This window comes from Orcinus orca, chromosome X, assembly GCF_937001465.1.
Source record: "Orcinus orca chromosome X, mOrcOrc1.1, whole genome shotgun sequence".
Lineage (NCBI taxonomy): Eukaryota > Metazoa > Chordata > Mammalia > Artiodactyla > Delphinidae > Orcinus > Orcinus orca.
The window spans coordinates 21425108-21443056 of record NC_064580.1 but is presented as its reverse complement, the minus strand read 5'-3'; the positions used below and the strand labels follow the sequence as shown (position 1 = coordinate 21443056).

Sequence of the window (17949 nt, the reverse complement as noted above, 5' to 3'; positions counted from 1 at the left end):
TACTTGTTATTTTCCATTAAAAAAATTATAGCCATTCTAGTGGGTGTGAAGTGGTATCTGATCGTGGTTTTGATTTGCATTTCCCTATTGGCTAATGATGTTGAGCATTTTTTAATGTGCTCATTAGCCATTTGTATATCTTCTTTGGAGAAATGTCTACTCAAAGTCTTTGCCCATTTTGAATTGTACTATATCTCTCAAAGACCCATCTTTGCCCTAAAACAAGTTCTCTCAACTTTGGCATTATTGACATTTGGGGATGGATAATTCTTTGTTGTGTGTGGTTTTCCTGTGCATTGTAGGTTGTATAGCAGCATCCCTGGTCTCTACCCACCAGATGCCAGTAGCACCCTCCAACTTGTGACAATCAAAACAGACACTGAAAAATCACCTTGGGGCGGGGGGCGGGCACAAAATCTCTCCTAAGCAAGAACCACTACTGTAAAGGATCCTTCTGTGCATCTAAGAAACACATGGAAACATAACTCAGTTTCAGTGGAGTGGTGGAGGCAGAAGTCAGTCTGAGTGGGTTGAGGATGCTGTGAGAAAGTGGACAGACCCTTGGGATATGAACTGATCTTCCCAAGTCTGGTTGGTGAATTAATTGACAAAATGAGACATAGGTATCAAGGTTACAGATGAGGATTAGGTCACATGATGAGATCAATAATAATTCAATATAATAACACACAATGAGTTATAAGACTGTATATGAAAGTATCAAAAATGTGGTATATCTAGAACTGCTTATAGGATTTCTGAGACAGGGAATTTACTGGGAGCTGATCTCTGGGGCCGAGTGTCATCCCTTGACCCTCCTAGGCATGAAGCTCAAATGACTGTTAAGTGGCCTTTCCGTGTTAGACAGCTGTCAGCTTCATTTCTCATGTTAGTCTCATCTCTTGGTGATGTGGACACATCTGTCTCAGACATAGATGGTTGGATTGTAAGGAACATCACCCACTAAGCTAGCTTTTTCAGTAGGGAGGAATGCAAAGGGCTGTTTAATAGAAGCCACAGAAAGCTGAAAAGCAGGCCTTAGCAAGGACAGGAACTAGGGCAGCTTGAGAAGCTGTCAGGAGGGGTCGTCTGTGGACATACTTACTCTGCTGCTCTGCCCACAGCTCAGCTCCTGACCCACTTAGTCTCCACCTTTTTTTTTGGCTGCTCAGTGTGGCATGAGGGATCTTAGACCAGGGATTGAACCTGCGCCCCCTGCAGTGGAAGTTCAGCGTCTTAACCACTGGACCACCAGGGAAGTCCCCAATCTCCACCTCTTAGTTCTAATCCCTGAAAGAGGGAATCTGAGGATCTCGGAAACCACTGAGTAGGCCATGGCTTGGCTCTCTTAATTGGGTGTCCTAACCCAGTTCCCTGGGCTGTGGAGTGGGGCAGTTTTCATAGAACACATGGGGTGGGGTGAGGGAGAAATCAAGAAATAGGAACCACATCATAGATGCTTAAGCCATTCCACCACGTGTACAGATTTTCCCCCACTTTTTACCTTAAACATTTTTACCCCACTCTTCGCTCCCCACACCCCAACACACAACACATCTCACAGAAGCAGCCTTACCATTGTTTGCCAGTTGAATACACAGTTACCACCACTTACCTGACTCTTTCCTCCAGTGCCTGTGGTACTATGGTCTTGACCTCAAGTATCCTGACTTTAGAAGGGATGGAGGGGAGAGAGTAATTACCCATCATGTTTTCTATTTAATAATGACATGCTAGGCAGGTGTCATCTAAACCTAGCTGGGCAATTTTTTTAAAATTAATTTATTTTTTAAAATTTATTTTATTTTTGGCTGCATTGGGTCTTCGTTGCTGCGCATGGGCTTTTCTCTGGTTGCGGCGAGTGGGGGCTACTCTTCGTTGCGGTGCGCGGGCTTCTCATTGTGGTGGCTTCTCTTGTTGCGGAGCACAGGCTCTAGGTGCATGGGCTTCAGTACTTGTGGCACGTGGGCTCAGTAGTTGCGGCTCGCGGGCTCTAGAGTGCAGGCTCAGTAGTTGTGGCACACGGGTTTAGTTGCTCCACGGCATGTGGGATCTTCCCAGGCCAGGGATCGAACCTCTGTCCCCTGCATTGGCAGGCAATTCTTAACCACTGCACCACCAGGGAAGCCCCCTTAGCTGGGCAATTTTGTGTGTGTGTGTGGTACGTGGGCCTCTCACTGTTGTGGCCTCTCCCATTGCGGAGCACAGGCACTGGACACGCAGGCTCAGTGGCCATGGCTCACGGGCCCAGTCGCTCCACGGCATGTGGGATCTTCCCGGATCGGGGCACGAACCCGTGTCTCCTGCATCGGCAGGCGGACTCTCAACCACTGCGCCACCAGGGAAGCCCAGCTGGGCAATTTTAACAAGAGAAATATATCTGTTTGGGGAGCAGTGTCTGAAACCTCTTCATCCCAATCCTCCATTGGCATAACAGTTGGGAATAAAGACTACCAAGCTGTTGGGAGATGGTACATCCTTCCCAGTAGTTAACGAAGTGATGCTCTGCCTTCACAGTGTATTAATTAAAAAGGTAATCAGTGCATGCTTCAAGTTTGCTGTTTGAAACTCAACAGCAAAAAAAATCAGAACACTACTCAGATTTTTTTCTCATAAAGAAATGAATAACAAATTAGGGCCACAGAGACAGAGTAATCACATTTTGAGTGATTTCTCCTGAGCATGCCTTTAATAACCTGTATGCGTCGGGTAAGAAGAACAAAGAAAGGCAAAGTTAATTATCTAGGAGAAGCTTCATCTAGGAGTTTTAGTCACATTAGCCCAGGGTTTCTCAGCCTTGGTACTACTGGTATTTGGGGCCAGATAATTCTTTATTGCGGGGAGCAGTCCTGCGCCTATAGTAGGATATTTAGCAGCGTCCCTGGTCTCTAACCAGTAGATGCCAGTAGCACCCCTCTACCCAGGTTGTGACAACCAAAAATGTCTCTAGACATTGTTAAATATCCCCTGTGGGGCTAAATCACCCTGAATTGAAAACTACTGAGTTAACTACACACGTTTCTTCTCACCCCTCATTCCCTGGATCCCTCCAGGGTTTGCTGTTTTAAACCCTTGGAACCAAACGTACCAGGCCATCTACATTTTCCAGGGAGTAATATGAAAAGAAGTTGACTGGGTCAAAATTTCTTGTCCAGATGACAAGAAGGGCTCCTTGCGTTTCTGTATTGAAAAGTAGCAGACAAAAAGAACAAAGGAAGAAAGTCTAATAAAGGTATTTATTTAAGGCACTCAGCTGAACACATATTTATTCCGTACAAAATCCTCAGGGACATCATTAGCCTTATTCTATTGGTGAGGAAACTGAGGCCGAAAGATGCCGAGTAATTTGCTGAAGAACACACAGTTTGTAATTTAGCAGTGGAGCTAGAAGTCTGACGGCAAACTTTGTGCATTTATACACATTGCCTCAGTATAGGCATTTAAAGTGCTAGACAGCTAAGAAAGCAGTGACCAATTTTTATCTTTTCAAAAAATGCTTTTATTATGGAGAGATTCAAACACATGCAAAATTAGACAAAAGAGTTCCTTCCCATTTGTGCTGTTCATGTACACTTCACCTAGCGTCAACAATGATCAACTCATGACCAATAATATTGTTTCATCTAGAGCTTTTCAACATTGCCATTATGGACATTTTGGGCTGGATAATTATTTGTTACATGTGTCCAGTCCACACACAAGACAAAGCAAGACCCTAGCCAAGGTCTGACTGATTTGACTGGTAAAAGTACATTGAGTTGCTTTTGGTTTCAGACAGTTTTTTTTTTAATTTTAAATTTTTAAATTTTTGGCTGCATTGAGTTTATTGCTGCTCGCGGGCTTTGCCTGGTTGCGGTGCGAGGGCTTCTCATTGCAGTGGCTTCTCTTGTTGAGGAGCATGGGCTCTAGGCGCGTGGGCTTCAGTAGTTGTAGCACATGGGCTCAGTAGTTGTGGCACAAGAGCTCTAGAGCGCAGGCTCAGTAGTTGTGGTGCACAGACTTAGTTGCTCCGTGGCATGTGAGATCTTCCTGGGCCAGGGTTCGAACCCATGTCTCCTGCATTAGCAGGCGGATTCTTAACCACTGCGCCACCAGGGAAGCCCCCAGTTTATTACTTGCGTAGACGTGAAAGAAATGTAGCCAGCTTCCTGTAGTCCTTGTCGCACATATCGAAAAGGACAACATGGAAACAAAAGAGGCCAGATGACCTCAACTCCCATTGATGAGGAGCCCATTGTAAATGGCAACTAACTGGTTTTCTACTCTTCAGCTCTACAGTGAGGAGGGCAGGGTAGGAAGCTCCATAGTCAATAGAACCGAGAAGGCATTAGAAACTCTCATGACAGCCTCTCACAGGACGTAGGGAGGGAGTGGGAGATGGGCTCAGAGCGGCTCCTAACAGGCCTCCCATCTCTCATGTTCCAGGAAGATCACAGGGCATTCTGCCAACACTCAGATGAGCTGCAGTTCAAGCGTTTGCCGGTGTGAACTACATGGAGAGGTTCAAGGTCATCAGGGTGCCAGGGCAGAGCTATTCCCCCACAGTGGACGGCTGTTCCTGTGCATTGTAGGATGTTTAACAGCATCCATGGCCTCCACCCACTACATGCCTGGAGCAGCACCCCGCACGATGCGACAACCAAAAATGTCTCCAGACATCCTAAATGTACCTTGGGGGGCAAAATTGCACCCAGTTGAGAACTACTCATCTAGAGTCCTATCCACTCCTCACACCCACATGATATATTTCACCTGCAAATACTTTAGTGTATATTCCTAAAATAAAGCTTTTTAAAACATGAACACAATATCATTTTCATACCTAAACAAATTAATAATGATTCTTTTATAGCATCCAGAAACTGTTCAAATTTCTAGTTGTTTCATAAACCTTGTAATTTTTTTACAGTGTTTTGAATTAGGATCCTAATAATATAGTCTATATATTTCAATTGATTTCTATGTCTTCTAGATATGGTTTCTTTCAATTTTTTTTTTTTTTTTGGCTGCAAAAAGCTTTATTGTTTCCATTTGGTCCAAGGCTTGGGAGAGAGCTCCAGGGTGGTTAAAAGCTGCCTAGTGGCTGCAGAGCGGGGCTTCAGGCAGAAGCCCTGACGCCAGAGGGGCTCCTCAAAGGCCGCTGGGCTCTGGACGCTCCTACTCGTGCTGGAGGGCGAGCCTTTCGACGAGGGCCTCGCCCAGCCCCACCTGGGGACCAGCCGGCCTGCGGAGGTTGGTCAGGTGGTACGAGTTCCCACCTTCTGGATGAGTTTCACCTGCTCATCTAGGAGGCGGCTCTCCGGGAAGTCACAGAGGCGGGGGTCTGCGCGCGCAGAGCCCAGGGCGTGCAGGTCTACAAGGGCCTGGTTCAGGTTCTCCGCGAGCACGACAGCTTCCACAGCGTCCTGGGTTTCACCCCACTCATCCTGAGATGCTTCTGCACGTCCTGGAAGAGGGCGCAGCTGCCGCGCTGCTTTTGCATTTTCAAGAGATGCTGGGCGCCCTCACGCTTCCCCTCGGGCACTTCGCGGAAAAAGTGGCCCAGGCCCTCCAGAGTCGCGTCGTGGCGGTGGAAATAGGAGCGCAGAGAGAGGTAGGTGCGGGAGGCCGGCAGATGCCTGTTGACCAGGCGGTTGACGGCGGCCTCCACCTCGGCGGAATCATTCTGACGAATCTGGGAGCTCGTGGTGGATTGGTAATACGAAGTTAAGCTCAAAATATGGTGTTGGCGGTCCCGGTGGCCGAGGACAGCTGAGCGGCTGGTTCTAATGGTTGCGAGTGGAACACAGGTTGGAGGTGGTCGGAGGTGGGAGCGAGGGGCGCCCCTGGGTCTGTTCTGTCCACACACCGCTGTAGCAGGAGACGGAGCCGCGGGAGTGCCCAGCGCACTGCCTCTTTCATTTTTTGATTGTACAAACTGGGTTTGTCCTATAGAGCGCCCCACAATCTGGATTTTGTTGATTGCATCCCTGTGCCGTTAGCATACTCCTTTATTCTTTCTGTATTTCCCGTAAATTGGTCTTGGATCAAGAGGTGTGGTCACAGCCAGGTTCTATTTACTTGGCAAACTACTTCATAGGTGGTGCATGTACCTCTATCAGGAGCACATAACAATTGGGATTGTGTTTTTGTCATGTTAGCAGCTGTTGATGCTCAATGTCTAGATCCAGTCATTCACTTGGCATTATAATATATGGCTAGTCTCATTCATTGCTTTTTTCATTACCTTCTTCATTACTCATTCTCCAATGATACACTTCTCCTTCCTTATTATTTGGTCACCCAGAGGTACAGTTTGTAGAGGAAAGGTAACATACATGCTTAATTCTTTCCCTCCAGTTCCCAGTTTTCAAAATAATGCATTTGTTCCCTTGAATTTTCCAATGCAGACAACTGAGGTTTTGGGTTTGTTTGGGACTTTTTTTTTTTTGGTAGTATTAGGAACTCATGGATTTAAATGTACTTGGTGGATTTCAATCCATTGCAGTTCTTACACTTTGGATGCTTCCCTTTTCATCTTTGGTTGGCAGGAGTCTCTCCAAGTTGGTTCCTGAGTCTTTTCGATAATTTCTATCCTTTTAAAAAAGGATAATAGAACTTACATGTTCACATGAGTATTTTTTTAATGATTTTTAAAAATTAATTAACTTATTTTTGGCTGCATCGTGGTACACGGGCTTCTCTGTGGTGGCTTCTCTTGTTTTGGAGCATGGGCTCTAGGCATGTGGGCTTCAGTAGTTGTGGCACACGGGCTCAGTAGCTGTGGCTTGTGGGCTCTAGAGCACAGGCTGAGTAGTTGTGGCGCACAGGCTTAGTTGCTCCGCGGCATGTGGGATCTTTCCGAACGGGGGCTCGAACCCGTATCCCCTGTATTGGCAGGCGGATTCTTAACCACTGTGCCACCAGGAAAGTCCCTCACATGAGTATTTTTATCTTCACAGTTTCACCCTACAACAGTGTTACTTAAAATGTGGGCCTCAGGCAATACCTGTGAGCTGATGGAACATCAAATTGACTCGCCCTACCCAGGCCTACTGAATTAGAGTCTCTGGGAATGGGGCCCAGCAAACTGTAGTTTAACAAGTTCTCCAGGTTATTCTTATGCACATTAAAGTTTGAGGACATATGCTCTACAAGAATTGACTTCAGGGTAGGACAGGAATAAAGACACAGATGTAGAGAATGGACTTGAGGACATGGGGAGGGGGAAGGGCAAGCTGGGACGAAGTGAGAGAGTGGCATAGGCTTATATATACTCCCAAATGTAAAATAGATAGCTAGTGGGAAGCAGCCGCATAGCACAGGGAGATCAGCTCCGTGCTTTGTGACCACCTAGAGGCGTGGGATAGGGAGGGTGGGAGGGAGATACAAGAGGGAGGAGATTTGGGGATATATGTATACGTATAGCTGATTCACTTTGTTATACAGCAGAAACTAGCACAACATTGTAAAGCAGTTATACTCCAATAAAGGTGTTAAAAAACATTGACTTCAGAGCCTAGCTTTGGGTCACCTTCCTCACTTAAGATCCCTAGCCCTTCAGGAATTTTTTGCCAGAGTAAACCACCCCTCTGTTCTTATGGTAGATCATCAGAGGGCACAGTCATCATTGAGGGTTATTGATTGATAGTTTGATAGGTGAATGATGAATCTGGTTAATACGTCTTTGGATCCAAAAATTCCAATATAATTGCTTTTCATAAGTGGCCTTATAAAGCTGCCACGATGAAAATTTCAAAAGAATTACTCCAAAAATGTTTTGAGCAATGGTGGTGTTATATGTGCTAGGGACTGCCATGGTTTAATGCTAATAGTTGTGCTCCTAGTAAGTTCTTATGGTTGAATGGTGTGGTGAGGTTATCCAGACTATTCTGCAGAAATAAAGGATTATTTTTCTTTGAAAGTGCTTATTCCATGCTTGCTTAGTTGCTTACTCAAGAGAATTTCTTCTTGTAGCAAAGAAGGGCTTCTGTGGAAGCACACTGACTGTATATAGTTATTCTCAAGCACCATTAGTGAATCAGTCATTCAACATAGCCTCTCATCCGGCACATAAGTAGACTAGGTTTAAAATGATTGCTTTTAGACATAATGGTTTTCACATAGCCAGCTTCGTGGGACGCATACACTAATAGGGCTTATTTCTTTCAATGTAAACAAAATAGAGATTCTTGGAAAAAAGAGAGCCTAATAGCTTTGGGGTCAAGACCCATGTCTTAGTAAAGTCTCTCACCATATCTCCTTCACCATAGGGGTTCTCAACTCTTTTTTTTCGTTTTGTAATTTTAGAAGTTCTGATACTGTTCCCAAGGCCAATTAGGCCAGAATATCTAGAGAGTGGGAATGTAGTCTCAGGGGGTTTGAAAGGCCCGCCACCGCCAGGTGATTCTAATGTACAAGCAAGGCTGAGAACCTTGTGGAGTGAAGCAGAGACAATGAGAAACTTTATTAAGACATGAACTTATACCCCTAAAGTGTTAGGCTCTCTTTTTTCAAGAATAAGATATCTGATATACTTGGGGGCTTTGGAAAGATCAATTCTCACCAGCACTACCTGATATTATTCAGAGATTTACATTTCACTCACAGAGAAGATAACCTGCTGAGTCTACTTCTGCTTGTATGATGGAGGAAGAGCCCATCTGATGCTACTTTTTGGAAGATTTATTAGGGGATGTGAAGACAACTTGAATGAGTGTTTCAAGATGACATCCTCCATTGGTACCTACTGAATGAGTCAAATATGAGATTTATAGGGGCTTAATAAAAGGTTTTACCTAGCTAGGTTGTATTATTTAATGTCAAACTAAATGAAAAGCTTTTGACAAGTAGGCTCTCCAAAGAGAGCAAGCCAAGTAGGGTATGGGAAATGAGCTGCAGAGGCAACATATGATGAGCAGGGGCTTTGAAGTCCAACAGACCTGCTCCATGACTTTGGGTAAATTACTTAACCTCTCTAATCACGGATTCTTTTCTGCAAACCTGGCATAGTGCCTGTGCTTGACACAGAGTAGGGTTTCACAAATTACGAAGTATTAAAATTACAGGGAATGTATTGTTTGAATATCTGGAGATGAGATACCAGGTCCAGCTCATGCTAAGGAAGGTGTGGTATTCAGAATAATGCCCCCCCCCAATATGTCCACATCCTAATTCCCAGAACCTGGGAAATATGTTACTTTACATGGCAAAAGGGATTTTACAGATGTAATTAGGTTCAAGATCTTGCAATGGGAGTGAGTATCCTGGATTACCCAGGTGGGCCCAGTGTCATCACAAGGGTCTTTTCAAGAGAAAGAGGCAGGCAGGAGCGTTAGAGAAGATACGACTCCTGAAGCAGAGGCTGGAGTGGTGCAATTGCTGTTTTTGAGATGGAAGGAAGAGGGCTGTGAGCCACGCAATGCAGGCAGCTCTAGCAGCTGGAAAAAGCCTCCTCTAGAGGCTCCAGAAGGAATGCAGTCTTGCTGATACATTGGTTTTAGTCCACTGAGATCCCTTTCAGACTTCTGACCTCCAGAACTTTAAGATAATAAATGTGTGTTATTTTAAGCCACTACGTTTGAGGTAAATTGTTACAGCAGCAATAGGAAACTAATACAGAAGATTAAACCAAATCTCTCTTTGAGCTCTCAAAGATACCAAGGACAGATTTTGCAAGATGAAGATTTCACTTTGGAGTCCAGGCCATTCAAATCAATTCGTATAAAGTCCAAGGACTATAATAATAGTTTACTTGTAAATGAATTTATCTATTCTGGCATCGGATGGTCTCGATTCTTCACTTGTCAGTCAAGCACATTTGTAGCACGTTCAGAAGGCCCCTGACACAATCCTCAAGACCCTGCAGTATTTGCTGCAGTACTGAGAAACTGCCTGGTGGGAAAGCAAGAAGGAAGAAAACTGGTAATGGCAGATCAATGACCAAGAAAGACAGCCCTTGGGGATTATCAGGAGAAGTGGTGATTTGGTCAACTATTCTGGAGGACAATTTGACAATAGCATCCAAAAAAAACGTATATAAAGCCTTAAAAATGCAAGTCCTCTGACTCAGCAATTCTACTTGTAGGAAAATTTATCCTAGGGGAAAAAGCTGGATTAGTATGCATATTTACCTGCTTAAAAAATCCTTTCATGGAACACTTGGGGAGACTCAAGGGAGACAGCAGTACATCCACTTACATTGGATAATTAAAAGTGGCAGGTGTTTGTACTGGCCATAGCTTGGTCTACATGTGAATCTGGTTAGATTAACCTCGAAGGTCCCCAAGCCACCTTTGCTACATTTGATCTCTTTTACGAAAATCACTGAAACGGCGATTGTGACTAACAGTTCCAATGTTAAATTGGTGTCTGCCCTTGAATACTTATTATAAACTATCATCCAATTTTGTGACTTAAATAAATTAAAATTTTATATGTCTGTGTAATTGAGCACTTAAGTGTTGAAAATTACCTATATTCTTATCCACTGACATTCAGATAATATATTTGTCATGCAAAAGCTGTGATTCCAAATTATGTTCAAATCCAAGTGAGGAATCTTTATTCATTTTTTTTTTCTGTTGTGTTATCTGTTTTGGCGCTATATCTGGACCCAAATTGCATCAAGGAGGGACCAAAATTTACACAACATTCTTGAGTATGATGGCGGCTGCATTCGAAGTTTTGATTAAACTGCTCTACATGTGTGATTATTACTTGTAAACAGATGATTAGATATTAATTAGACAATAAGTGATTGTAAAGCACTTAGAAAATAAAAGTGTTTATAAATACCACCAAGTAATAGCAACAGTAATTCTTTACTAACTACACAGCTGCTAATGTCAATAAGAATGATTTATTCTAGCTAAATATGCAAAAAAGCTGCTATCATATCTGTTTTGCTACAGCAAAACAAAATATATCATATTTACAAGTGATTTTACATCAGTGTTTAGATAAATACATCTCATTTTGATAAAAATAACGTATCTCTTTTAGGACCTTCTCAAACACAGGTACAACCATTGTGGCATGGTGTCTTTGAGTGCTAAGAACTGAAGCTCCTTCCTGCTCATCTCTCTGACTTATGTCAAATATTCATTTCTTTAAAATATAAGATGTAGGGCTTCCCTGGTGGCGCAGCGGTTGAGAGTCCACCTGCCGATGCAGGGGATTTGGGTTCGTGCCCCGGTCCGGGAGGATCCCACATGCCGCGGAGCGGCTGGGCCCGTGAGCCATGGCCGCTGAGCCTGCGCGTCCGGAGCCTGTGCTCTGCAACGGGAGAGGCCACAACAGTGAAAGGCCCGCGTACCGCAAAAAAAAAAAAAAAAAAAAAAAAAAAAAAAAAAAATATATATATATATATAAAGATGTAAGGTGACATTTTGTGAATGGCATTTTCATTCATGCAGTAGTTTTGTCATGTTGTGTCTGTGCAGTAGCTCCCCAGCACCTTAAAACTGTGTGTAACAGACTCAGTAAATGTTGGTCAGATGGATGAGGAAAAGTCAGTTCTTTTTTGGTTATTCTAGAAGCTGGTAAAAGAAGAAAATCCATGTCAAGAATAAAATAAAGCACCTTCTATCTTCTTGATTTTGTTTTTCAAAAAAAGTTTTGAAACTGACTGCTTTTTATGTCCAATCATTATTTTTACCCCTAATGGCCTTTATGGGTCATGGACCTGTATCAGCCTCACTCTTGACTCACTGGTGAATTTGGCAATGCATGTGTTTGACTTTCTGTCGTAAGTAAACTCAAGCATCTACAATGAGTCCAGGTCCGTGGTTTCAGAGACATGAAATGAACTGAACGAATATAAGTGAAGAGTGCTTCATGTTACATGAGTTCAATAGAAAAGGGGTGGAGTGGTTATTTTGGATGATGAGATACTCATGAGTTAGCTCATCAACCTTGTTAACAAGGCAAATCTAAGTGAGGCAGTGTAGTCTGGTGGAAAACAGAGTTGAACTTTGATTCAGGAGACCTGGATTCAAGTGACACTTCTGCCACTTACTCTGTGATCTTGCTCAAGTTACTTAACCTCTCTGAATCTGTTTGCTCATTTGAAAACTTTCAGTATTAAAACTTATCAATCCCAGAACACTATTATGATATAATTCAATGTGTAAAAGAACTAAGGGGTGAAATGCTTTACCCTGAAAAAAATTTTTATTACGATAATTTCCCTGGAGTGGGTGAAAAGGAATTATTCATGGGTTTCATTACTCAGATGGTGAACTTTTTTTCTGGACTGTGTCAGGTTTTAGGCCCAAACCGTAAACCACGTGTAGAAAACTGGGGAACTGGCTCAAAATAGAGCCAGAAAATTAAAAGAATTCCACAGAAGGTCAGTGGTTTCCGGGAAACCTTTGTCATCTTTGTCTTCTTCTTTCCACGTCCTTTCCTTCTTTGTAATAAATTCCTTATCTGGTAAACCTGAGGTGCTGAGGAAAAAGAATAAAAAGAAAAAAGGAAACATGGAATAAATAGCGGACTCAGGAGTGCTGGTAAGGGGAAAGGATTTGGAATGAAGGAGGTTTACATACGGACTTCTTGATCAATATTAAGAGCAGTATAAAGTATGTAGGGACATGCAAACTAGAAGTAAATAATTTAAAATTTTCAGTACAGGGTTTCCCTGGTGGCGCAGTGGTTGAGAGTCCGCCTGCCGATGCAGGGGACACGTGTTCGTGCCCCGGTCCGGGAAGATCCCACATGCCGCGGAGCGGCTGGGCCCGTGAGTCATGGCCGCTGAGCCTGCGCGTCCGGAGCCTGTGCTCCACAAAGGGAGAGGCCACAACAGTGAGAGGCCCGCGTACCGTGGAAAAAAAAAAAAAAAAAGAGAAAGCTTAAATGTAATGCCTGCTTTTAAAAAAATAAACAGATATACGATGTTATGACATTTTTATCCACGTGTGATGAGGACATGAAAGGTATTTGCCGTAAGAAATAGATCATATTAGAACTTTATGATGGGGCACTGAAATGCTATTAGTTGGAGATCCTCCAGATGCAGATGCAGACCCTGAGACAAGAATTCAAGTTCAAGTTAATTTGGGAGGTGAGTCCAGGAAACACCCACAGGAGTGTGGGCAAGCGAGACAAAGAAAAGAAGGCAGCCAGTACAATTCGGGGCGCTCTGTCAAGCCAGCTACCACCAGGGGAAACTGAATTTAATCCTACTGGGGAACTCTGGGAGTCAGTGTAGAACAGCGTAGATTCAATGATCCCACTTGAGGACTGAGGGCAGTGCGGTATTTGTACATTCACTCCTCTCAGTCATTGCTTGAGAGCTCTTGGGGGTGTGGGCTGTACCTTTTCTGGCCCGTCAGCCCTGTCTCAACGGTATTGTTGGGGAGAGGGGGCAGGGCTTTCGGTGGCCTGAGAAAGCCCTCAGGCAGAGATGCAGGTGCTGGCCGTTGGCAGCCAGTGGGCAGGTGTTGATGAAAATGGTAAGGCCTGAGGGGATCAGGGAAAGCTCAGTTTCTGCTCTATTATTTTAGCTCTTCCCTGCAGATATTTGGGAAGAGTATTCCCCATAATTTGTTTTTGAAGTGAAGCCCGCTTGGGGGAAGAATGATATCATTTGTAGGTCTCTTCCAAGCTGAAGCAAAGGTCCCTATGACTCGGTTTCCTCATCTGATCAGCTGTTGAGGGGGTTACAGGTAGCACACGGTAAGTACCTAGCATAGTACTCAGAGTGGAAGATACTTGATAAACGGTAGAAAGAAAGATGGTGGTGCTTGTGAGGGGCAGCGCTGATCTAACAAGTTCTCATGAAGCCGTGCCCTACTTGTAGAGGTTACAAGACTCAAGAGCCCTGTCCCCAAAAGTTCCCTGGGGATTTTCTGAGCAGCCTGCCTCCAACACGTTCCCTCTGCTTCTGCTACCTGGAGATAGGACTCCCCCAGTTTCAGCTTTCTTTTTCCTCCACTGAGCCCCTGCACCTTTCTATTCTCTCACATGCTAACCTCTGCCTGCCTCATCCCCACCCCGTATCCAGCCCTTGATTCCTTTGGGGAGAAAGGGTAATGTTCATTTCCCCCCCAACTATCGGGGTAATAGATGCTTATTTTAAAATACTTGTTATAGACCTGAAAATATAAAAAAGAAATCAAAATCCCCCATAATCCCACCGTTTAAAGATGTTACTTAACATCCTGATGTATTTCCCTCCAGTGCTCTTTTCTAGGCATGTACATATCCTATAATCAGGATTATTTTTCAGAATTGTATTCTGTGGCCTGCTTTTCTCACCTGACACAATGTTAATATGTTCCCCTAGCATTAGATTTTCTTCAAAAACATGACTCCTAATGCATGTATAATACTATATGGATGTATTTAATTTTTATTTTAACCACTTCTCCTATTGCTGTAAATTGTATCTTTTTTTTTTTTTTGCTTCTTGTAAATAAGTCTGCATTAGCATCTTTGTATGTAATTATTTGTGAGCTTCTGGTTGTTTCTTTGGGGATAAATTCCCGAGGGAAAGCCCTGGGTCAAAGGGTATGAACTCTCTAAAGGTTGTAGCATGTACTAACAAATGTCCTCCATGGCGGTTTTTTTTTATAATAATGTAAACATTGTGTATAGATTTGTGTAACCATTAGCATAATCAGGATAGAGAACAATTCCATCACCCCAGTAACCCCTCTTCTCCTATCCCTTTGTAGTCACCCCCCCATATAACCCCTAGAGGGTTATGGAATACTTAATTCCATATTGTGTAATTAACTGGTCATTCTTAATCATCTTAATAGCATTACAAAGCCCCCAAGTTTAAATAACCCATTCAGGTATTATTAAGAATTTCCTGAATCAGGTTGCAAGAGCAGCCAAGACTGATCCCCAGAGTGGGTGAATCTGGTAAGGACCCCTCAGAGTGGTGCCTTAAAGAGCTTATTTCTCCCCATTAGGACTGTGAGAGTCAACCGCTGGGCTGTGGGGAGAGGGCGATGAGAAGCCAAGACAAGGCTGGGGTAGGATTAGTGGGAATGCAGTTACTTATAGAGCTGACCCTCAAGTCAGAGGTCTAAATTTTGAGGTTTAAGGACTTGGGCTGATTATGTGTCAGGTACGACTAATGTCACTGATGGTTAAAGGTCTGATTTAGGTGACACAATGAAGATGCTCAGGCAGAGACAGCATCTTGTTTCGTTGAGATGGGGTGTGGGGGGAGAAGGGGGCATCTGCCCACTTTGACACAGCAAAGGCTGGAGGTGGGGGATAAGGGCACAGTCTAGGCTCTTGGGCAAGAGGGGTTTGCAAGGACCCCACTAGCCATCAGGACGCTGCTAAATAGGAACAGGTGAGCATCCCATTCTAGAGAGGGAATTAGAGGACCAATTAGGAACCAAGCTCGGTGGCCCAGAACACAGTGGGGGTTAGGGGGTGAGGTGCTTTCCAACGGATCATGAACTGCCAAAAATAAATAAATAAAATAAGTAAATTTATTTTTTAAAAAAAGAAATGCAAATTCCAGCCCTATCCCAGACCTACTGAGCCAGGTCTTGAGGGATGAATAATTTACATTTCCAACAAGTTCTCGGGTGACGCTGATGTTGGTGTGGCTGGTCCTGGAGCATACTTGGATGAAAACCACTGCTATAGATTAAAATGAAAGATTTAGAAGCCCAGGGACTTGTCTTAAGAGGATTTCTACCTAGATGTTTTTTCTGTCACTACACCTGCTGCATCCCCCCTGCCCCGCCAAGCCCGCATCCTTCCAATCCCAGCTCCACTGCTTATGAGTTTGAGGCCCTGAGCAATTACTATAAATTTCAGTGTTCTCACCTGTAAATGGGGATAATGATAAGATTGAGCTCTTTGGGTTGTTATGAAGATTAAACAATATCTAGGTAAAGTACCTAGCACTGTGCCTGTGCTTAATAAATGCTAGCTATTACCATGATTTTTTTTTTTTTTGGCCAAGCCGCGTGGCTTGTGGGATTTTAGTTCCCCAACCAGGGATGGAACCCGGACCCTCAGCAGTGAGAGCGTGGAGTCCTAACTATGGACTGCCAGGGAATTCCCAAGGCGTGATTTTTATTAATGTTATTTAAAGTGTGATATTTCACTAGAACGAATACCTTTGTGAGTTCTTGTCTTTGGGTGTGTGTCTCCAGAACGCCCTCTTATAAATGGTGGCTATTCCTGGACGATTTAGACGTTAAGGCACATCATCGTTAATGCCCCATCTGTGATGTTTCTGTGATTGCCATGAGCATTTCGCTGAGAGCAGGGTGCTTAGGAAATGGGAGCACGGGAATAATAGACCAGCATAAGGAACAGTGTATGGAAGCGCAGACAACAGCAAGAGCTCATTGAGGAAACTCAGAATAGCTGGGGAGGAGGAGGAATGGCCGAGGGAGGAAGTAATTGGGGAGGCAGTCAGAGGTGGGAGGCAGGTTTTCGAAGACAATCTACCTCCTTCGAAGTTCCTCTCAGGGCAGCCCCAGGGGTAAGCGCCAGGGCTACACCAGGCCTCAGAGGCTCTGCCGTTGCTCTTGTTGCAGTCAAGGGGGTGAACACTCAGGTGCTCTCAATGAATGCCGTGAGAGGCCCTCCGAGGCCAGGTGGCAATTGTGGGCACAGGGAGTTTGGGCTCAAAAGTGGTTTTGTCTTCAGGGTGACTCCTATTTGGCAAAATTCTGACTACAGCACAGCAAACATGTCAGGGACTTGGTCTTTTTTAGTGGAGGTCTGCTATGTTCTGTCTCGAGGCGTCCTGGGCATGTCAGGACGCGGTTTTTTCTTATCTGGGTAGTGCAGCCGGGGGTCCCTAGCCCAGAATGGACCTTTGCAACTGAATTAAACAGGAGAAACAAAAGCAGCAAGTTCGGGCCCCCAGGGCACGGCCCGCCAGCCAATGGGGCCCGGCCGCTCTCCGGCGGAGTGGTACTATTACGACAGTAGCCAACCAGCGCGCTCCATGCAAATGAGGTACTGTATCCCGCACCCGCAGCTCCTGTGCTGTCTGGTTGTTATAGTGATAAACTGAGGCCTTGCCTCTTGGGTTCTTGGAGAAGGAAAGTGGTGGGGGTGGAGGATAACCTCTTTACTTCCCCCTGGGAAGACAGAAAGAAGGGACGAAGAAGGGGGATGGGTGGGGAAGAGAAAAATACGTGACAAAGAAAACATTCTCTGCCTAGGAGGAGACTCTCAGAGGGTGTAGAACTGGAGGCAGCATTCACTGGCCATGCCAGTACTTACCACTGATGCTGAGTCAGAAACAGGTATCCCAAAATCCCTTTCCAATGAGCCTCCCTCAGAAACCATGGAGGAAATCGAGCACACATGCCCACAGCCTCGACTGGTAAGTAAAGACAAAGGATGCAAATGTATGCGTGGCTATGGCACAAAAGAGTTTCAGCGAGGAACTCTTTTATGCGCCCGCAGCCACCGAGGAAAGCGGTGCTTAGAGGATTTTCATGTAAATGAGAATAGAGCTACCGCCTAATCCTTCTCAGCTGTTTATACTTAGCTTCTGTAACCGAGCGCTGCTCTCAGCTTACAAAGCATTATTGTATTGGCTGGGTAGGAAACGGGCTGCTTGGGCTATGCTGTGTTTTTGTGCCTTGGGAGGAGGGGATGGGCTTTTATCTTTTAGGTGTATTCTCATCTAAAGATACATTAAATTGTCCTGTGGTACAATTTAAAAATGGCATTCTCTTCACAAAGCTTGAGACGAGTCCGTTGTTAAGTTCTAAATTTTAGGTAAGGAATGATTCTGTCCTCAACTAATTTTGGTGCCTAATGTCAGTTTTTGAAAAATGAAAACGACATGGAAGCCAAACTTCCCCATTCGTTTGAAAATTTCAAAATAAATAAGTAAAACGGTTCCTCGGCGATGTGTTTAGAAATAATGTGCATCTTAAATGAATTGTAAACATTTCCGGAGCGTGCTGTGAGGGTTTCTCTTCAGGTAGTGGGAACCTGGAGCAGCTATATTTACTTGGAAAG

At 44.3% G+C, this 17949-nt stretch overlaps 1 protein-coding gene across 4 annotated transcripts in view; it reads left to right on the top strand.

Annotated features, from left to right (window-relative positions):
* Nucleotides 1-17949, top strand: part of PCYT1B (phosphate cytidylyltransferase 1B, choline) — a 166837-nt gene that overhangs the window by 9628 nt on the left and 139260 nt on the right. The window contains exon 1 of one of the 4 annotated variants that reach the window (XM_004284918.3): nucleotides 16957-17302. The exons of 1 other annotated variant lie outside the window; for it this stretch is intronic. In XM_004284918.3, coding sequence (XP_004284966.1) covers nucleotides 17186-17302 — 117 coding nt within the window. In that variant the 5' untranslated portion in view covers nucleotides 16957-17185. Of the gene's footprint in view, nucleotides 1-16956; nucleotides 17303-17949 lie in introns of those variants that run through there. 2 more of the 4 variants (XM_049705183.1, XM_049705184.1) reach the window with 2 other exon arrangements.